The 16,062-nt window shown below is 42.8% G+C and overlaps 2 protein-coding genes across 6 annotated transcripts in view; one reads left to right on the top strand and one right to left on the bottom strand.

Moving 5' to 3' along the window:
• The window catches only part of SLC4A1 (solute carrier family 4 member 1 (Diego blood group)), a 48,271-nt gene that overhangs the window by 20,798 nt on the left and 11,411 nt on the right, over positions 1 to 16,062 (bottom strand). For all 4 annotated transcript variants that reach the window (XM_075177281.1, XM_075177279.1, XM_075177280.1 and 1 more), the window contains 3 exons: positions 6,445 to 6,524; positions 2,049 to 2,229; positions 1,835 to 1,970 (listed from right to left, as the gene is read on the bottom strand). In XM_075177281.1, the coding sequence (XP_075033382.1) occupies positions 1,835 to 1,970; positions 2,049 to 2,229; positions 6,445 to 6,524 (397 nt within the window). The remainder of the gene's footprint in view (positions 1 to 1,834; positions 1,971 to 2,048; positions 2,230 to 6,444; positions 6,525 to 16,062) is intronic.
• RUNDC3A (RUN domain containing 3A) overlaps positions 1 to 16,062 on the top strand; it is a 73,036-nt gene that overhangs the window by 8,427 nt on the left and 48,547 nt on the right. The window lies entirely within an intron of this gene.

Genomic DNA, 16,062 nt, shown 5'->3' on the forward strand with positions numbered 1-16,062 from the left:
AGATTCTAGTTATCATTTATTCAGAACATTCTAAAAAATGACAGCTAGAATCTGACTGGTTGCTATAGACAACATCCTTACATTTTCAAACACGCAGCTTGATAAATGTACCCCCGAGAATCACTTCTATGCATGTTGAAGTGCGTTGGACGGACCATCTAGGTGTGATGAAGCAATACTATGATTTGCAGTGCATATCCAGGCTGCTTTGTAATGAGGGCCTATGAATGTAAATGTATAATGTGTTGCTATGGATAATGGCACATCTATACTCTTGTACTTGTGAATAACCACAGTGTAATATAGGGTTCAACACTTAATATGCCATATTACATTAAGTTACAAGAATATAGGATGCCTTAAAAAATATAAAAAAAAATTAAAATTGTATACTTTTAAATTACTGAGCAAGTAACAAGATGACACCTAGTTTTAGTAATTTTTAATAAAATAGCATTATTTTAATAGCTATGATTTAAAATGTAACAATGATGGAAATTACCTTCTTGATATTCAACAAAATAAAAACTACTTTAAAGAGTTGCTTGTAATAAAAGAATGTATGTGATGCTCGAAGACAGTAATAACATGAATTTAGTACAAAGCCATTAACACAGTGAATCCCAAACTTTCTCAGTTCAAGGCACCCTTAGGTCTCCATAATGTTTTTCAAGGCACCCCTAAGCCAAAATAATTACCAAATAATCCCCCGCCCTGCTTACCACAGGCTCTGGCTGAGGCATTCCTGTGAGATTGCTGAGGCACCCCAGGGAGCCTGGGCACACAGTTTGGGAACCACTGCGATTAACATATTATTAAGGCTTCAAGAAACTGTGAGAAATCCCCGTAGTTAGGAAGGCCCATCACTGCCAATGCTCTGGGTGCTGGGCGTCGGACCCCCTTGACTCATGGGTCCGTGTGCCCTGCACACTCTACATCCATTATAGTTATGTCCCTCTGAGCAGCACATGCCCGGCATGGGTGGAGGGTTAGATATAAGGGGTTGCGTGGTAATTAGAATGTTTGTTCGCATGCTATGCATCATGATCTGTTAAGCATTAATATTTATTATATAAAAAAAAAAGATGGCAAAGGATTTATAAAATATAAAAAAATTTAATAGAGGAAATAAATAAATGTCATACTGTGAATATCTAAAAAAATAAAATATATAAAATTGACAAGTTATATTACTTTAAATAACTAAATAATTATGACTTGTTTGTCACAGCCTGTGTGCGGTTGAGAACAGGGGCTTATGTAGTTACGCCCCAGTTGAGATGGATCTGGTTGGTAACATATATATTAAAGGGATTGACTAGGTGAGAGTCCTGGTGGGGTTCAAATCAAATGATTTTGAGTTATTATATCCAGATTTGTTTTGTTACTGGGATAGGAAACCTCAGAGGGCCAGTTGATAATGTGACACCAAGATTTGCGGATTATCCGACATGAAATACATGGTCTGTGGGGCAGTGGGTTTGTCTCTCTCATTAAATTGGTAAAATCAGAGATTTTAAATAAAAGTCTGTGGCCTATTTCTCTCCACTGCTTGAAGTCATTGTTATTGTGCGAGTTATTGTTGGATGTGTTTTTTGGACAGACAATATTCCTTTCTAGGGTTATGACACTAACTATTTGAATTTGGTTGATTTGCTATCAAAATGCACTAGAAATACATTACTTTACACAGAACACATAATGAATATTTCGGAATTCAGGAGGGATATTTTATTTATTTATACATGCAGGTGTATTTTAGACACTTAATTCAGCCTGTTGCTGTGCCTGTTACGTACAGCCACCTGGCAATTTAATCAGGTACAAATCTTACCTGTGGCGCAGTAGAAGTGCTCGTAGTACCTCCTCTCTATGATCAGGCTTTAGATGTTGGTCATAAATCAGTTGGTCAATGACTTGGCAGCAGATTCCAGGGAGAGTTTTTTCTGCTAGGTCAAGAATGACCGTCCCTGGAGATAAAGCATCACTTATGAGAGAGATGGCATCAATTTACTTTCAAAGTTGTGTTATTGTGTCACTACTCTCACCATTTTTCAAGGCCAAAGGCAGTTTCTGGAGGCTGCGGAAAGTGAGATAGGAGAGATGAGGGTTACTCCACTGCTGGAGATCATTCTGGTAATCTTCTTCGGACTTCAACCAGTGGGCTACTTCCACCCAATGCATTTCTTTGTTAGTGTCCATGGCTAACTCCTGCAGCTCCACGTAGGCCTGATAAAAAGGGAGGAGAAGGTGAACAGAGTAGATGGAGTGAAAGTGTTCTAAAATAGACAGGGATATAATGGGTAATGGAGTAGATGGGGGATACATGGATTGATAATGGTTAATGGAGCAAAGTAGATGGGGATTCATGGATTGATAATGCTTAATGGAGCAAACTAGATGGGGGGTTCATGGATTGATAATGGTTAATGGAGCAAACTAGATGGGGGGGTTCATGGATTGATAATGGTTAATGGAGCAAAGTAAATGGGGGATTCATGGATTGATAATGGTTAATGGAGCAAAGTAGATAGGGGATTCATGGATTGATAATGGTTAATGGAGCAAAGTAGATGGGGGATTCATGGATTGATAATGGTTAATGGAGCAAAGTAGATGGGGGATTCATGGATTGATAATGGTTAATGGAGCAAAGTAAATGGGGGATTCATGGATTGATAATGCTTAATGGAGCAAAGTAGATGGGGGATTCATGGATTGATAATGGTTAATTGAGCAAAGTAGATGGGGGATTCATGGATTGATAATGGTTAATGGAGCAAAGTAGATGGGGGATTCATGGATTGATAATGGTTAATGGAGCAAAGTAGATGGGAGATTCATGGATTGATAATGGTTAATGAGGCAAAGTAGATGGAGGATTCATGGATTGATAATGGTTAATGGAGCAAAGTAGATGGGGGATTCATGGATTGGGTAAGGACGCAGCAAAGGAAGTTAAAGAGCACTCTGCCCCTATACATAGTGACGTTTGCTATTTTGAATGCAACCAATTCACTAGATACCAGTGAAATCACTAAGATTAAGTGCCGTAGCAATGTTACCAATTCCTAGTAATTGATAAGTTGCATTCCTGTCAGTAATATGACTGTCTCCTCTGTGTGTAGATGACAAATTTAGTTTAAAAAGAAGGGCGATACAGAAAAAAGTGAAAAAAAGTAACTGCAAAAATATATTATGATTGACAGTGGTGGAAGTGAAAATTTAGAAATGGCGGTATGAAAAATGTAAGTGAATATAATTTGATAGTTTTACAATGAAGGCAGTAGGAGAAGTGGCGGCATGACATACCACCGTATACCAGTACACTTCCAACACTGAAACAAAATAAATTTAAATTTACAGTATGAGTATGGAAAGACACAAGATTGAAAAGGTGGGTAATACTAACTATTGAAAATACATAACTGTATCCATTTATCCACGCTGGAAAACCATAATGATGATTACGTTTGAATTTATGTGCAAATATAAACGACAAGGAACAGTTTAGTGAGCCTTTACTATATATACACTGCACACAGAGCTTTTATATCTGTATATAGACAATATATATAAACACTATAAACATCCTTTATGCACATATAAAGTGTGTGTATATAAACACTAATCAGCTATATAGACTTAATTACAGCAAACACTACACACACTTCAGCATTCCATTCATTACCCCCCCCCCCCCTTTCCAACACACACACACACACACACACACACACACACCTTACCCATAAACTCTGAGGCTCTGGATGCAGAGAAAATGAGGCAGATAAGCCCCCTGGAAGTTCTCCATTGTGTACATGGAGAAACTTGCAGACAAAATATATGCTGCATTGGTCTTTTAATTCAGCAGTTCAGTGTTGGTGGAAAAGGGAGGAGGAAGGGGCAGTATGAGTCTGCAAAGACATTCTGGCTAAACCTGAAAATCTGACTGTTCGTACACCAGTAAAATCTAGGATAATGCTGGTCTCAGGTTAGGAACAGGTTAACTCAGTGCTGTATTGCAGAATCCTTTCCATTGGGGAACATAGTGACCTGACAAGTAACAGGCTATTGGATAGTCACATGTAGGAGCAAAATGACACACTGCTAGCAGCATATGTAATGGGACTGACTTCCACAATTTTGAAATACACGACAGAGACATTAATGTGATATGGGGTTTGCTCAGTTAATTTAAGCTAATTGCTGTAAAAGTCCATACAAAATAGTAATTCCAAATTACAATGGAAACAGCTTGGGTAATTTGGAAATATAGGAGCTTTATAATTGGGCTAGCACCATGTTAGTGCCATTTATGATCGACCTTAGAACCACCCCTTTCATGGAATTAAACTTCTCAATTTTTCTCCCAAACTACTGCCTGCTGTTTAGCCTCATTTATGATAATCATAAGACTGAGGAGACGTGGGGACTGTCTTTACTACATGTGTGTTTGTATAGCTTTCTCTGCATTGCTTGGGCAGCACGGTGGCTCAGTGGTTAGCACTGCTGCCTCACAGAACTGGGGTCATGAGTTCAATTCCCGACCATGGCCTTATCTGTGAGGAGTTTGTATGTTCTCCCTGTGTTTGCATGGGTTTCCTCCGGGTGCTCCGGTTTCCTCCCACATTCCAAAAACATACTGGCTGCTATCAAATTGACCCTACCTAGTCTCTGTGTGTGTGTGTGTGTGTTAGGGAATTTAGACTGTAAGCTCCAGTGGGGCAGGGACTGATGTGAGTGAGTTCTCTGTGCAGCGCTGCGGAATTAGTGGCCCTATATAAATAAATGATGATGATGATGAAATATGCTTATATATTTGCGGAAGTGCAGTGGAAAGAAGCTAACTGCATCCTGTTATAAGTATAGGACGAGACCCAATCTCCTACAGCTGTGAGCTGGTGCAAATTCTTGTGCAGCGTAAACGGCTGGGTGCTCTTCCACAAAATAAGGAACAACCCAAAAATGTGCCCAATACACCCCCGTATCTCATTTTAATAATCTCTCTACAAAATTAAAGCTGCAAACCTGTCCTGATCAGTGTTTGCCTCTGTGCTTCTACTCCAGACTTAGCAAGGAGCAATGCTTTAGATCCATCCAGCTCCTCTCATCAGCCTTTACCATTTTGCGCTTCCTAAATTACCTCGCCAATCTGTTGACTCTGCCTCTATCACGTGCAGCCCCATACCTCTCAACCATCCCGATTTAGGGTGGACAATTCCGATTTAAGAGCTCTGTCTCGCCATCCTGATCAGGACAGTTCTGTCCCGTGGGTGGGAAATTGGGGATGTCTGTCTAATTTACTGTTGCTCTGCATGACAGACCAGCGCTGAACGGTGCCATGTACACTGGTGTGCACGGCAATGAGGATGTTTTGAAGGGGAGGACAGTATGGAGCAGGCCTCTCAACGTGACATGGCCACTATCCAGTCATGACATGGCCATGTTCCTTGTCCCGATGACGGATTTTCAAATGTCAGGAGGTATGTAGCTCTGTCCTCAATCAAAATTTCATGCACATTAATAAGTCACTGACTCCCACAAGATCGGCGCATCTCCTTAAGCTGTGATTATCTTGTGATTTGTTTGGCTACAGGTTGTTCTAACACACACACACACACACACACACACACACACACACACACACACAAGACTAAGAACACCCTGGATAAGCAGGAGATTAACAATACATAATATATAAAAAAGGTGCAATATTGCATTTCTATAATGGACATATACTGTGCATGTATATAAAATAACATATTTAAGTTATAAATACATAGACATGCACACACACCTGGACGCAATTTTATAGGCAGAAAAGTACGCTTCCTTAGTACATACTCTGAGCAGAATTAAACCTTATGATCATACATTCCCTGGTGCCCGCATAGGTCAGGCAGCTGGTTCTGGTTACTTAACTGCAGGAGTTGAGTGACTCTGCAGGGAAATGTTTTATCTATAAACACAAACTGCCATTGCTGCACACACCCTACATGAAGGTGGCGGAGGACTCAGAAGATGAGAGAGAAAGACAGCAGTAAGGGAGAGAAAGCCAAGAGTAACACCACAAACATTACAAGGGGAAAAGAACAGTGAAGAAAACAAGGAAAGGCAGGCAGTGAGGGACTCTGGAGACAGGATAGTACACAGACTCCCAACAGAACATTCTACCAGAAAAGAAATCAAGAGTGCAGGAATATCAAATACTAATAAGAGTAGAAAAAAGGGGTCAATAAAAAATATTTAAAATAAGAGCATGAGGTGAAAGTTAAGTTGTCAACATGATGGACTAGACCTTTTTCACAAAGAGTGAACATTTGTAACATATAACTGTATCCAATTAAATACACTGACATAACATGCAAAACACTGTGTTAGAGGCATATACACTGATTAATAGGCACCAACAATAATGGGTGCGCCTTTTACTAATGGTCTCACCTCGTCCGCTCCTCCACTGGGTGGGATAAGGGTTAGAACCAAAGGCGGGAAATCTGTGGAGGCAGGTTCGTGGAATTGATCTACAAGAGACACATAATAAATAGATGATGCGATGATGATACATATAAATGGAGATATCATGCATAATTAGGCTTGTACAATAGTTATATTTAAGAATACCTACCTATCTGATGTTAGACAATATATATTCCTAACTGTGTGGTATGGGTAAAATAAATGTTGTATACTAAATATAGCGTTCAAAATACACCATTACATGGAATGAGAAATGACTAAGTAAAACAGATAAATAGCATACAGATACATGTCAAATTGTGGGCATGAAATAATTGCTAAACTACAACTCCCAGAATGCTCTGCCAGGTGCTGTATATTCAACAACAAATGGCAAGCCACCAATTGCCCAACTCTGTCCACTATCATGCTCTATTTACGGTGTATAATGAAAACACTGTAAATACGGTCATAATACTTGTTATTACTATCAATAAGTACATAAAACTTTCTAATGAGAAAAACAACCCAAAAATATTTTTAGACATCCTTAGATCAGGTCATAAGATCAAGATGCAACCAAGTTAGAAGCAGATTGAGATATTTTAATAAGCAACTGCAGATTACTATCTGTTTCATATCCTGGAGGTCACCTCTGAAAGGGTGTAGAGATATGATCATTTTGCTGAGCACCTTCGAACAATATCTCATCTACATCTAATTCGTATATCAGTGGCTCTGCAGCTGTGGTGGAACTACAGGTCTCAGCATGAATTGCCATCCTTTGGAGAGTCATTGTTTGACTAACCCTAATATAGACACAAATCACCAAGGATGACAGATATTTCACTTGATTCTACAACTATAGTTGAAGTGGGGATTACAATGTAGCTGGATCCATATACAAGGTACTGTCATATTCTGGCAGTGTAAGCTGGCTGTACCCGCAGTGGGTTGCAGCTGCTATGGGCGCACATTACTGAGGGGGGCCTGGCTTTAATTTTGAAGCACCAAAGTATGTGTATATGTGAGTTTTTCACCATTGGGCAGTACATGGGAGCCCTTGTAAAGTATTGCTATGGGGCCCACACATACCTAGTCACACACCTGAATGTACACATACCACGGATTGAGAAACATGGCTCCAATAAACCTGTGATTTATTTATTGCATCTCCAAGCTGTTTGTATTTAGTTCATTGCTATAGGTCAGTATTTGATAAAGTTACAGAATGTACTTTAGCAACACATAAAAATACACAGATTTTTTTAATACTTTGTTCCTCTTTTGCATTTACTGCGCTAACTTCCACTGTCTAGAAAAGAGGGTATAAGAATGGATGAGGAAGGTATAAACTACTCAGGTTACTTTGTTATATTTTACATAGCATGATATTTAGTTCAGCTAGTAATTTATGCATAAATATACACAAAAGTACTCAGCCCCAAATAAATCATTGGCACATTTCTTATTATTTGAACTGGTAAAACATTATGGATAACAATTATTTTATTTAAGTAGACAAGTAATGAAAATGAAAGATTTTTGTTTGCACTACGGCTGCATTTACCAACTGGACAGACAAGGCACCTGCCTATGGTAATGCTGTACACGAGCATAACAGACATGATTATAGCTATACTTTTAGTTTTCTATTATTACAACACTAAGAACTAATTTTACTCAGCAGAATATAAATTAATGCAAAATCTCAGGTAAACCCGAAATGCTGGACCTTTCCTTAAATAAAAGAAATCCAGTATACACACACACACACACACACATATATATATATATATATATATATATATATATATATATATAATTAGTAGTTGTTATGTACGCATCTTGGAATATATGGAATAATGTTTGTAAAAGTGTAGATAGAGAATGTGAGGTAAGATGAGAACCAAGGGCCTGATTCATTAAGGTAAGTTAAGTAAAATAATTGAGTAAGTAGTCTCCTGGACATAACCATGGTACAATGCAAGGGGTGCAAACTAGTTTTCTATTTTGCACGTAAGTAAAATACTTTCTGTTTTTTCATGTAGCACACAAATACTTGATAGCTTATTTGTACACTGGAATTTAAAGTCGATATTTGTGTGCTACATGAAAAAACAGACAGTATTTAACTTATGTGCAAAACAGAAAACTAATTTGCACCCCTTGCATTGTAACATGGTTTTGTCCAGGAGACTACTTACTCAATTTTTTTACATAACGAATCAGGCCCCAAAAGTGTAGGGCATTGATATTATGGAAAAGAGGTTGTGAAAGACATGACTGAAATTGATCATCAGATACATTAAATTGTGTAGAGTTGGTTTACGTCGCCCACTGTTTTTGTCACAAGATTCCCTGTACAGACCATAATGGTTTGACCTTGCCCTATGAGCAAAACATCAAATTGGACACAGAGAGACTAATATAGTGGAAGGAAAATTAGCAAACATAAAAAGTAAAGATACTCCAAATTTAAGTTTGAGAAAATATTTAAAAATGAAGAAAGTGGACAATATGTTGGAAAATAGACACATCTATCTCACCTGTCCAATGTACTCAGAGGAGATGGGGCGAAGAAGACAGGGTGACACTTCATGTCCTTTATGTCATAACACCCCCTCTTCTCCCCAGCGTTGGCCAATCGCCTCCTGATTCACAGTTGTCCCAATAACCAAGTTATGGTGTCACTCATCCAGCCTTTGTTTATACTAAATTACTCAGCAATTCAGCCATGCTGACTGTAAACACTTATGGTAAAGTGGATAAGTTTAACCCTTCCACTATCAAAAACATGCCCTCCTCTGCTGATAAGGAATTAAACCTGTGATTAATTGGTTTTCAGGAGTAGTGCCTACATAGAACAGCATTCCAGAGGAGGCTGGAATGAAGTTATGTGATCTTACCGCTTATTTACTTAAGAACTGGATAAAATAGATTAGACTGATAAATATGAGATTGCTGCACTGCAAAACACTCACATGCATACCTGCTTAACCCATGCATGATGTTCTGAAGCTATGCAACATGTGTAAAACAAGTCATCTGCTCTGGAAGCACTACTTGCAAACAATGAATTTTGACTTTAGCAAATGGACTTTGGCTAAACACAACATTAACCATATTGTACTTTAATGGACAAAACTAATGGACCAAAAAAACCCTATATTTATATTAAACAAAACGCATTGGCAGTTTTTATAAATGTCCTCTGACTAGGACCTTGTGACTGTTCTACACCACGTCTGTCTTGGCGTAAGGCAAAAGCCTTGTTTGTGCCACCCTTCAAGAGGGCCACACAATACCCTTAATCTAAGTAATACGTTTAAATGATACATTTTAATGAAAGAAAGAGACACCACATTCCCTTTCCATAGCCTCCACATACCGCTCAAACTACACACTCACTCAAAACACCCCCAGATGCCATTAGAACCCCATTTAGCCCAAAATGCCTCTAAGACCTCCCACTTTCCCTAAAACACACTTCAGCCTCGCCATTCACTTATTTTTTTAAAAGCTGGGGATAGGTGAAGCTCGGTGGGGCATAAAGCAGGGAAAAGGACCAGCAAGACATTATTATAACCATTGTATCATTTGTAAAGTGCCACAGTGTTTCTCACCGCTGGATAGTGGGGATAACAAAACATGCATAAAACAAGGACATGCAAGGTTGACAAAATAAATGCAGACATGAAAACAAAGGTTATAGAAGATCCTGCTTATAAGAGAGCTTACATTCTAATTGGAAGAGGGCACAGCTGAAACTAGAGGAATGAGTGTGGCTCAGATTGGGACAGTTGTTATGGTGCATTGGTGTGGGTAGTATAGGTGGGAGTAGGGTAAGTTCTAATAAAGAGATATGTTTTCAGAAAGCATCTAAAGATTTGAAGGCTGAGTGAGTCTGGCCAGGGGTACGACAGTGCGAAGAAGGTAATTCTGACAAGACTTACCCCAACATGGTAATCACGACTGCTGTCATTTGCGACATACAGGAAATTCAGACTGACAAGCAACAATTGCCATAGGTGAAGATACCGGCACAGAGATTTATGTCACTTTCAAGTGCGACAGTTACATTTGTGCTGTTAAGGGGGCAATGGAAGAACCCGCCAGCTGTAGAAGGTTTGTTAGGAAGGGTTGTACATTCTACAGCTGGTGGGTCCTTCCATTGCCCTCTATCGCAATTGTTGCTTGTGACAGGATCTGGGAGAGAGGAATAAAGCAGAGGGCGGAATTTAGTGTTACACCACGGCAGCAAGCTTGGGAGACTGAGGAAATTGTGGTGTTATTGACAGTGAGGGAGATTTGAGTGGAGGGGATGACTCTGAGATGTTGTCCATCACTGCTCTAAAGTATGAAACCTGTAAAAATTCACGTGTCACAATCATAACTGATGGAATAATTTAGCTTGTATCTCAGTAGAAGAAAGGTTTTTATACATTCTGCCTACCACAAATAGAACCCATGGCGCCAGCGCTGAAAGTCAGCAATGCTAGCCACTGTACTACAGTAAATAATGGTGGTTTTTACTATTCAGGTTTGTAACATATTGTAGTGCAGTTATAGTTACCATCAGGTGGGGGGACAGGGCGTACATTGGTATGGGGCATTGACCAGTGATTATAATTTGTGCCCAGGCTCAGAGCTGTACTGGGGCCCATGGCTTTAACTCCATCCATCCTAGGGATATGCTATATACTATTATTATAGAAATAGCACAATAATAAGAATTACAGTAAGTTGTTATTGTTATTTTTATTACTGCAGTATTACACAGGGTTGTGGCTTTTTTTTTTTACATTTTTCTTCAGAGTCGCAGTCATGATGTGATTTAATGATGCCGCAATGCTGCTCAGACAGGAGTCTCTAGCGAAGGCAAATGAGGACTGCATGGGGAAAGGAGGGGGTAGAAAAACTGCAGGTGGTTTGGAAGGGGGTAGAGAACTGTAGGGTGAGGGGGGTAGAGAGAACTGCATGGGGTTAGGAGGGGTAGAGACACCTGCAGGTAGTAAAAAGAAAAAAAGGAGGTGGTAGAGAGAAGTGCAGGGGTAAGGAGGGGGGTAGAAAAAACTGCAGGTGGTTAGGAAGGAGGTAGAGAACTGCATGGGGTTGGGAGGGTAGAGAGAACTGCAGGGGTTGGGAGGGGTAGAGACAGCTGCAGGTGGTTAAAAAAAAAAAAGGAGATGGTAGAGAGAAATGCAGGGGAGGTAAAAAAAAAAAAAACTACCTGAGAGAACTGGAAGGTGGACGGAATAGGTGAGAGAAAACTGGAGATGTGGGATGAACTGGAAAAGTGAGGAATGGGGAGAGAAATCTGGAAGAGGAGGTAGATAGAACCACTTGGGGGAGAGAGAACTGGAGATTGCAAGAAGCGGGGAAGAGAACAACTGAAAGGTGCAAAAAGTGGGGGAGAGAACAACTGGAGGGTGGAAGGAATTGGGGAGAGAGAACGGGAGGTTGGAAGGAGTGGGGGAGAGAGAACTGGAGGGTGGAAGAAGTGGGGGAGAGAGAACTAGAGAGTGGAAGGAGTGTGGGTGGAGAGAACTGGAGTGTGGAAGGAGTGGGGGGTGGAGAGAACTGGAGTGTGGAAGAAGTGGGGGTGGAGAGAACTGAAGTGTGGAAGGAGTGGGGGGTGGAGAGAACTGGAGTGTGGAAGGAGTGGGGGGTGGAGAGAACTGGCGTGTGGAAGGAGTGGGGGTGGAGAGAACTGGAGTGTGGAAGGAATGGGGGTGGAGAGAACTGGAGTGTGGAAGGAGTGGGGGGTGGAGAGAACTGGAGTGTGGAAGGAGTGGGGGGTGGAGAGAACTGGCGTGTGGAAGGAGTGGGGGTGGAGAGAACTGGAGTGTGAAAGGAATGGGGGTGGAGAGAACTGGAGTGTGGAAGGAGTGGGGGTGGAGAGAACTGGAGTGTGGAAGGAGTGGGGGTGGAGAGAACTGGAGTGTGGAAGGAGTGGGGGTGGAGATAACTGGAGTGTGGAAGGAGTGGGGGAGAGAGAACTGGAGTGTGGAAGGAGTGGGGGAGAGAGAACTGGAGTGTGGAAGGAGTGGGGGTGGAGAGAACTGGAGGGTGAAAGGAGTGGGGGTGGAGAGAACTGGAGGGTGAAAGGAGTGGGGGTGGAGAGAACTGGAGTGTGGAAGGAGTGGGGGGTGGAGAGAACTGGAGTGTGGAAGAAGTGGGGGTGGAGAGAACTGAAGTGTGGAAGGAGTGGGGGGTGGAGAGAACTGGAGTGTGGAAGGAGTGGGGGGTGGAGAGAACTGGCGTGTGGAAGGAGTGGGGGTGGAGAGAACTGGAGTGTGGAAGGAATGGGGGTGGAGAGAACTGGAGTGTGGAAGGAGTGGGGGGTGGAGAGAACTGGAGTGTGGAAGGAGTGGGGGGTGGAGAGAACTGGCGTGTGGAAGGAGTGGGGGTGGAGAGAACTGGAGTGTGAAAGGAATGGGGGTGGAGAGAACTGGAGTGTGGAAGGAGTGGGGGTGGAGAGAACTGGAGTGTGGAAGGAGTGGGGGTGGAGAGAACTGGAGTGTGGAAGGAGTGGGGGTGGAGATAACTGGAGTGTGGAAGGAGTGGGGGAGAGAGAACTGGAGTGTGGAAGGAGTGGGGGAGAGAGAACTGGAGTGTGGAAGGAGTGGGGGTGGAGAGAACTGGAGGGTGAAAGGAGTGGGGGTGGAGAGAACTGGAGGGTGAAAGGAGTGGGGGTGGAGAGAACTGGAGGGTGAAAGGAGTGGGGGTGGAGAGAACTGAAGGGTGGAAGGAGTGGGGCAGAGAGAACTGGAGGGTGGAAGGAGTGGGGCAGAGAGAACTGGAGGGTGGAAGGAGTGGGGCAGAGAGTACTGGAGGGTGGAAGGAGTGGGGCAGAGAGTACTGGAGTGTGCATGGAGTGGTGGAGAGAGAATTGGAGGGTGGAAGGAGTATGGGAGAGAGAACTGGGGGGGGTGCAAGGAGTGGGGGAGAGAGAACTGGAGGGTGGAAGGAGTGGGGCAGAGAGAACTGGAGGGTGAAAGGAGTGGGGCAGAGAGTACTGGAGTGTGGAAGGAGTGGGGGGGAGAGAACTGGAGTGTGGAAGGAGTGGGGGAGAGAGAACTGGCGGGTGGAAGGAGTGGGGGTGGAGAGAAGTGGAGGGTGGAAGGAGTGGGGGTGGAGAGAAGTGGAGGGTGGAAGGAGTGGGGCAGAGAGAACTGGAGGGTGGAAGGAGTAAGGCAGAGAGAACTGGAGTGTGGAAGGAGTGGGGGAGAGAGAACTGGAGTGTGGAAGGAGTGGGGGAGAGAGAACTGGTGGGTGGAAGGAGTGGGGGTGGAGAGAAGTGGAGGGTGGAAGGAGTGGGGGTGGAGAGAACTGGAGTGTGGAAGGAGTGGGGCAGAGAGAACTGGAGGGTGGAAGGAGTGGGGCAGAGAGAACTGGAGGGTGGAAGGAGTGGGGCAGAGAGAACTGGAGGGTGGAAGGAGTGGGGGTGGAGAGAAGTGGAGGGTGGAAGGAGTGGGGCAGAGAGAACTGGAGGGTGGAAGGAGTGGGGCAGAGAGAACTGGAGGGTGAAAGGAGTAAGGCAGAGAGAACTGGAGTGTGGAAGGAGTGGGGGAGAGAGAACTGGAGTGTGGAAGGAGTGGGGGAGAGAGAACTGGCGGGTGGAAGGAGTGGGGGTGGAGAGAAGTGGAGGGTGGAAGGAGTGGGGCAGAAAGAACTGGAGTGTGGAAGGAGTGGGGGAGAGAGAACTGGAGTGTGTAAGGAGTGGGGGAGAGAGAACTGGAGTGTGGAAGGAGTGGGGGAGAGAGAACTGGTGGGTGGAAGGAGTGGGGGTGGAGAGAAGTGGTGGGTGGAAGGAGTGGGGGTGGAGAGAAGTGGAGGGTGAAAGGAGTCGGGGTGGAGAGAACTGGAGGGTGGAAGGAGTGGGGGTGGAGAGAACTGGAGGGTGGAAGGAGTGGGGCAGAGAGAACTGGAGGGTGAAAGGAGTGGGGCAGAGAGAACTGGAGTGTGCATGGAGTGGTGGAGAGAGAACTGGAGGGTGGAAGGAGTAAGGCAGAGAGAACTGGAGGGTGGAAGAAGTGAGGGAGAGAACACCTGGAGGGTGGAAGGGGTTTGAGAGAGAATTGGGGGGTGGAAGGATTATGGGAGAGAGAACAGGGGGGAGTGCAAGGAGTGGGGGAGAGAGAACTGGAGGGTGGAAGGAGTGAGGAGAGAAAAGTATAGGAGGGCGGGGGGAGAACAGATGGAGATTACAACCACCAGCACTAAATGAATAGTAGTAGAATGAAGGTACATAGCGTTTAATGTGTATATATGAGTATGTGCTATAGGAAGTTTGAAGCCTTATGTAAACAAATAAATCTTCAAGGGATATATTTATCATAGGGCAAAAAAGCCCTATGGCCGGCAATAACGCAAGTCTGTGCTTTCAACTGCACTGCACATGCATGAAACAGGTCACATATACGCATAGCGGCCCCAGATTTGCTTAGCTTAATGGTCAGTTAACCCTTACAGCTCTGGGCCAGTATTGCCAAGACAGCTGAGTATCGCTCAGCTGCCCCTGCAATATTTTATTGATAAGCAGCAATTAAAAAATGAGCCTTATTGCTACATAATAATAATAATCAGACCCCAAATCTTTTGTTCATGTTATGCTAACAAACTTTATTCCAGTTAAATTTCCTGCATTTACATAATAATTGATGAGGTGGAGTTAGGGGAGGAGCTAAATAGCAGGCTGAGGAAAAATGGTGTGTGGAGGAAAGGAAGGAGGGTGCCCTTCATGTGTATTGGGTCCTAACATTTCTCATGAACGGCCTGAGTGCAGTCATGCAGTTTATGTAATATGTAGGTGTTTGCATTTACATGGCAAATCATAGCTGTGTAGTAAAAACTGCAGACATGCAGTATCCATGTGAAGTCATTGCATTACAGCTGATTATTACATAGGTGTCTGAATTTACATGACTGGTTTAGTAACCCTATACCAGCAAAATAAGCAGAAGAAAAAAAGAGCTGCCTGCAGTCTAGCCATATAAAAGAATAAAATAATTGTGCCATGCACTCCGCTAAAATAGAGGTAGACGAGTTATATTCAGTATTGTAGCAGTATTGTATGTCTTGTTTTGGCAAGTGCAGTATATTTATACAACTTGACACTAGATTATTTAACCAATGCTTAATGGACAAGTAACACTTCTAATTTAGACATAAGCGACTAGACTAGCATTTTTTAAATTAGTTTCCTAGATTTTGTTGCCTCCAAATCCTGCTGCCTCAGAGTAGCATACACCTGATTACAATAGTTGTATATCATACCTGTCACCTGGACACAATAACAGGACATATTATATGGGTGTACTAGGTTGAGCCCCTGATGAGAGAATAGGGGAATGAATGAATGAATAAGTGATTAGTTCACCTGGGACCTCTCTTTGGTATTCATTACACTTGACCTGTAAACTGATGCTGAGGACAGGTTATAAATTCCCTGGATTATAGCGTATGTCCTCTGTGTAAACATGCTTTGTGTATACATATACAGTATATAAATTGGAAAACATGCTGGATGTAGTGTATAGATAATCTCAGTACTGCAGGCTAACCAGGCTCTCTCTTATTGGGCACTCCCAAAAATGT

The sequence above is a fragment of the Mixophyes fleayi genome, chromosome 6 (genome assembly GCF_038048845.1).
Source record: "Mixophyes fleayi isolate aMixFle1 chromosome 6, aMixFle1.hap1, whole genome shotgun sequence".
NCBI lineage: Eukaryota > Metazoa > Chordata > Amphibia > Anura > Limnodynastidae > Mixophyes > Mixophyes fleayi.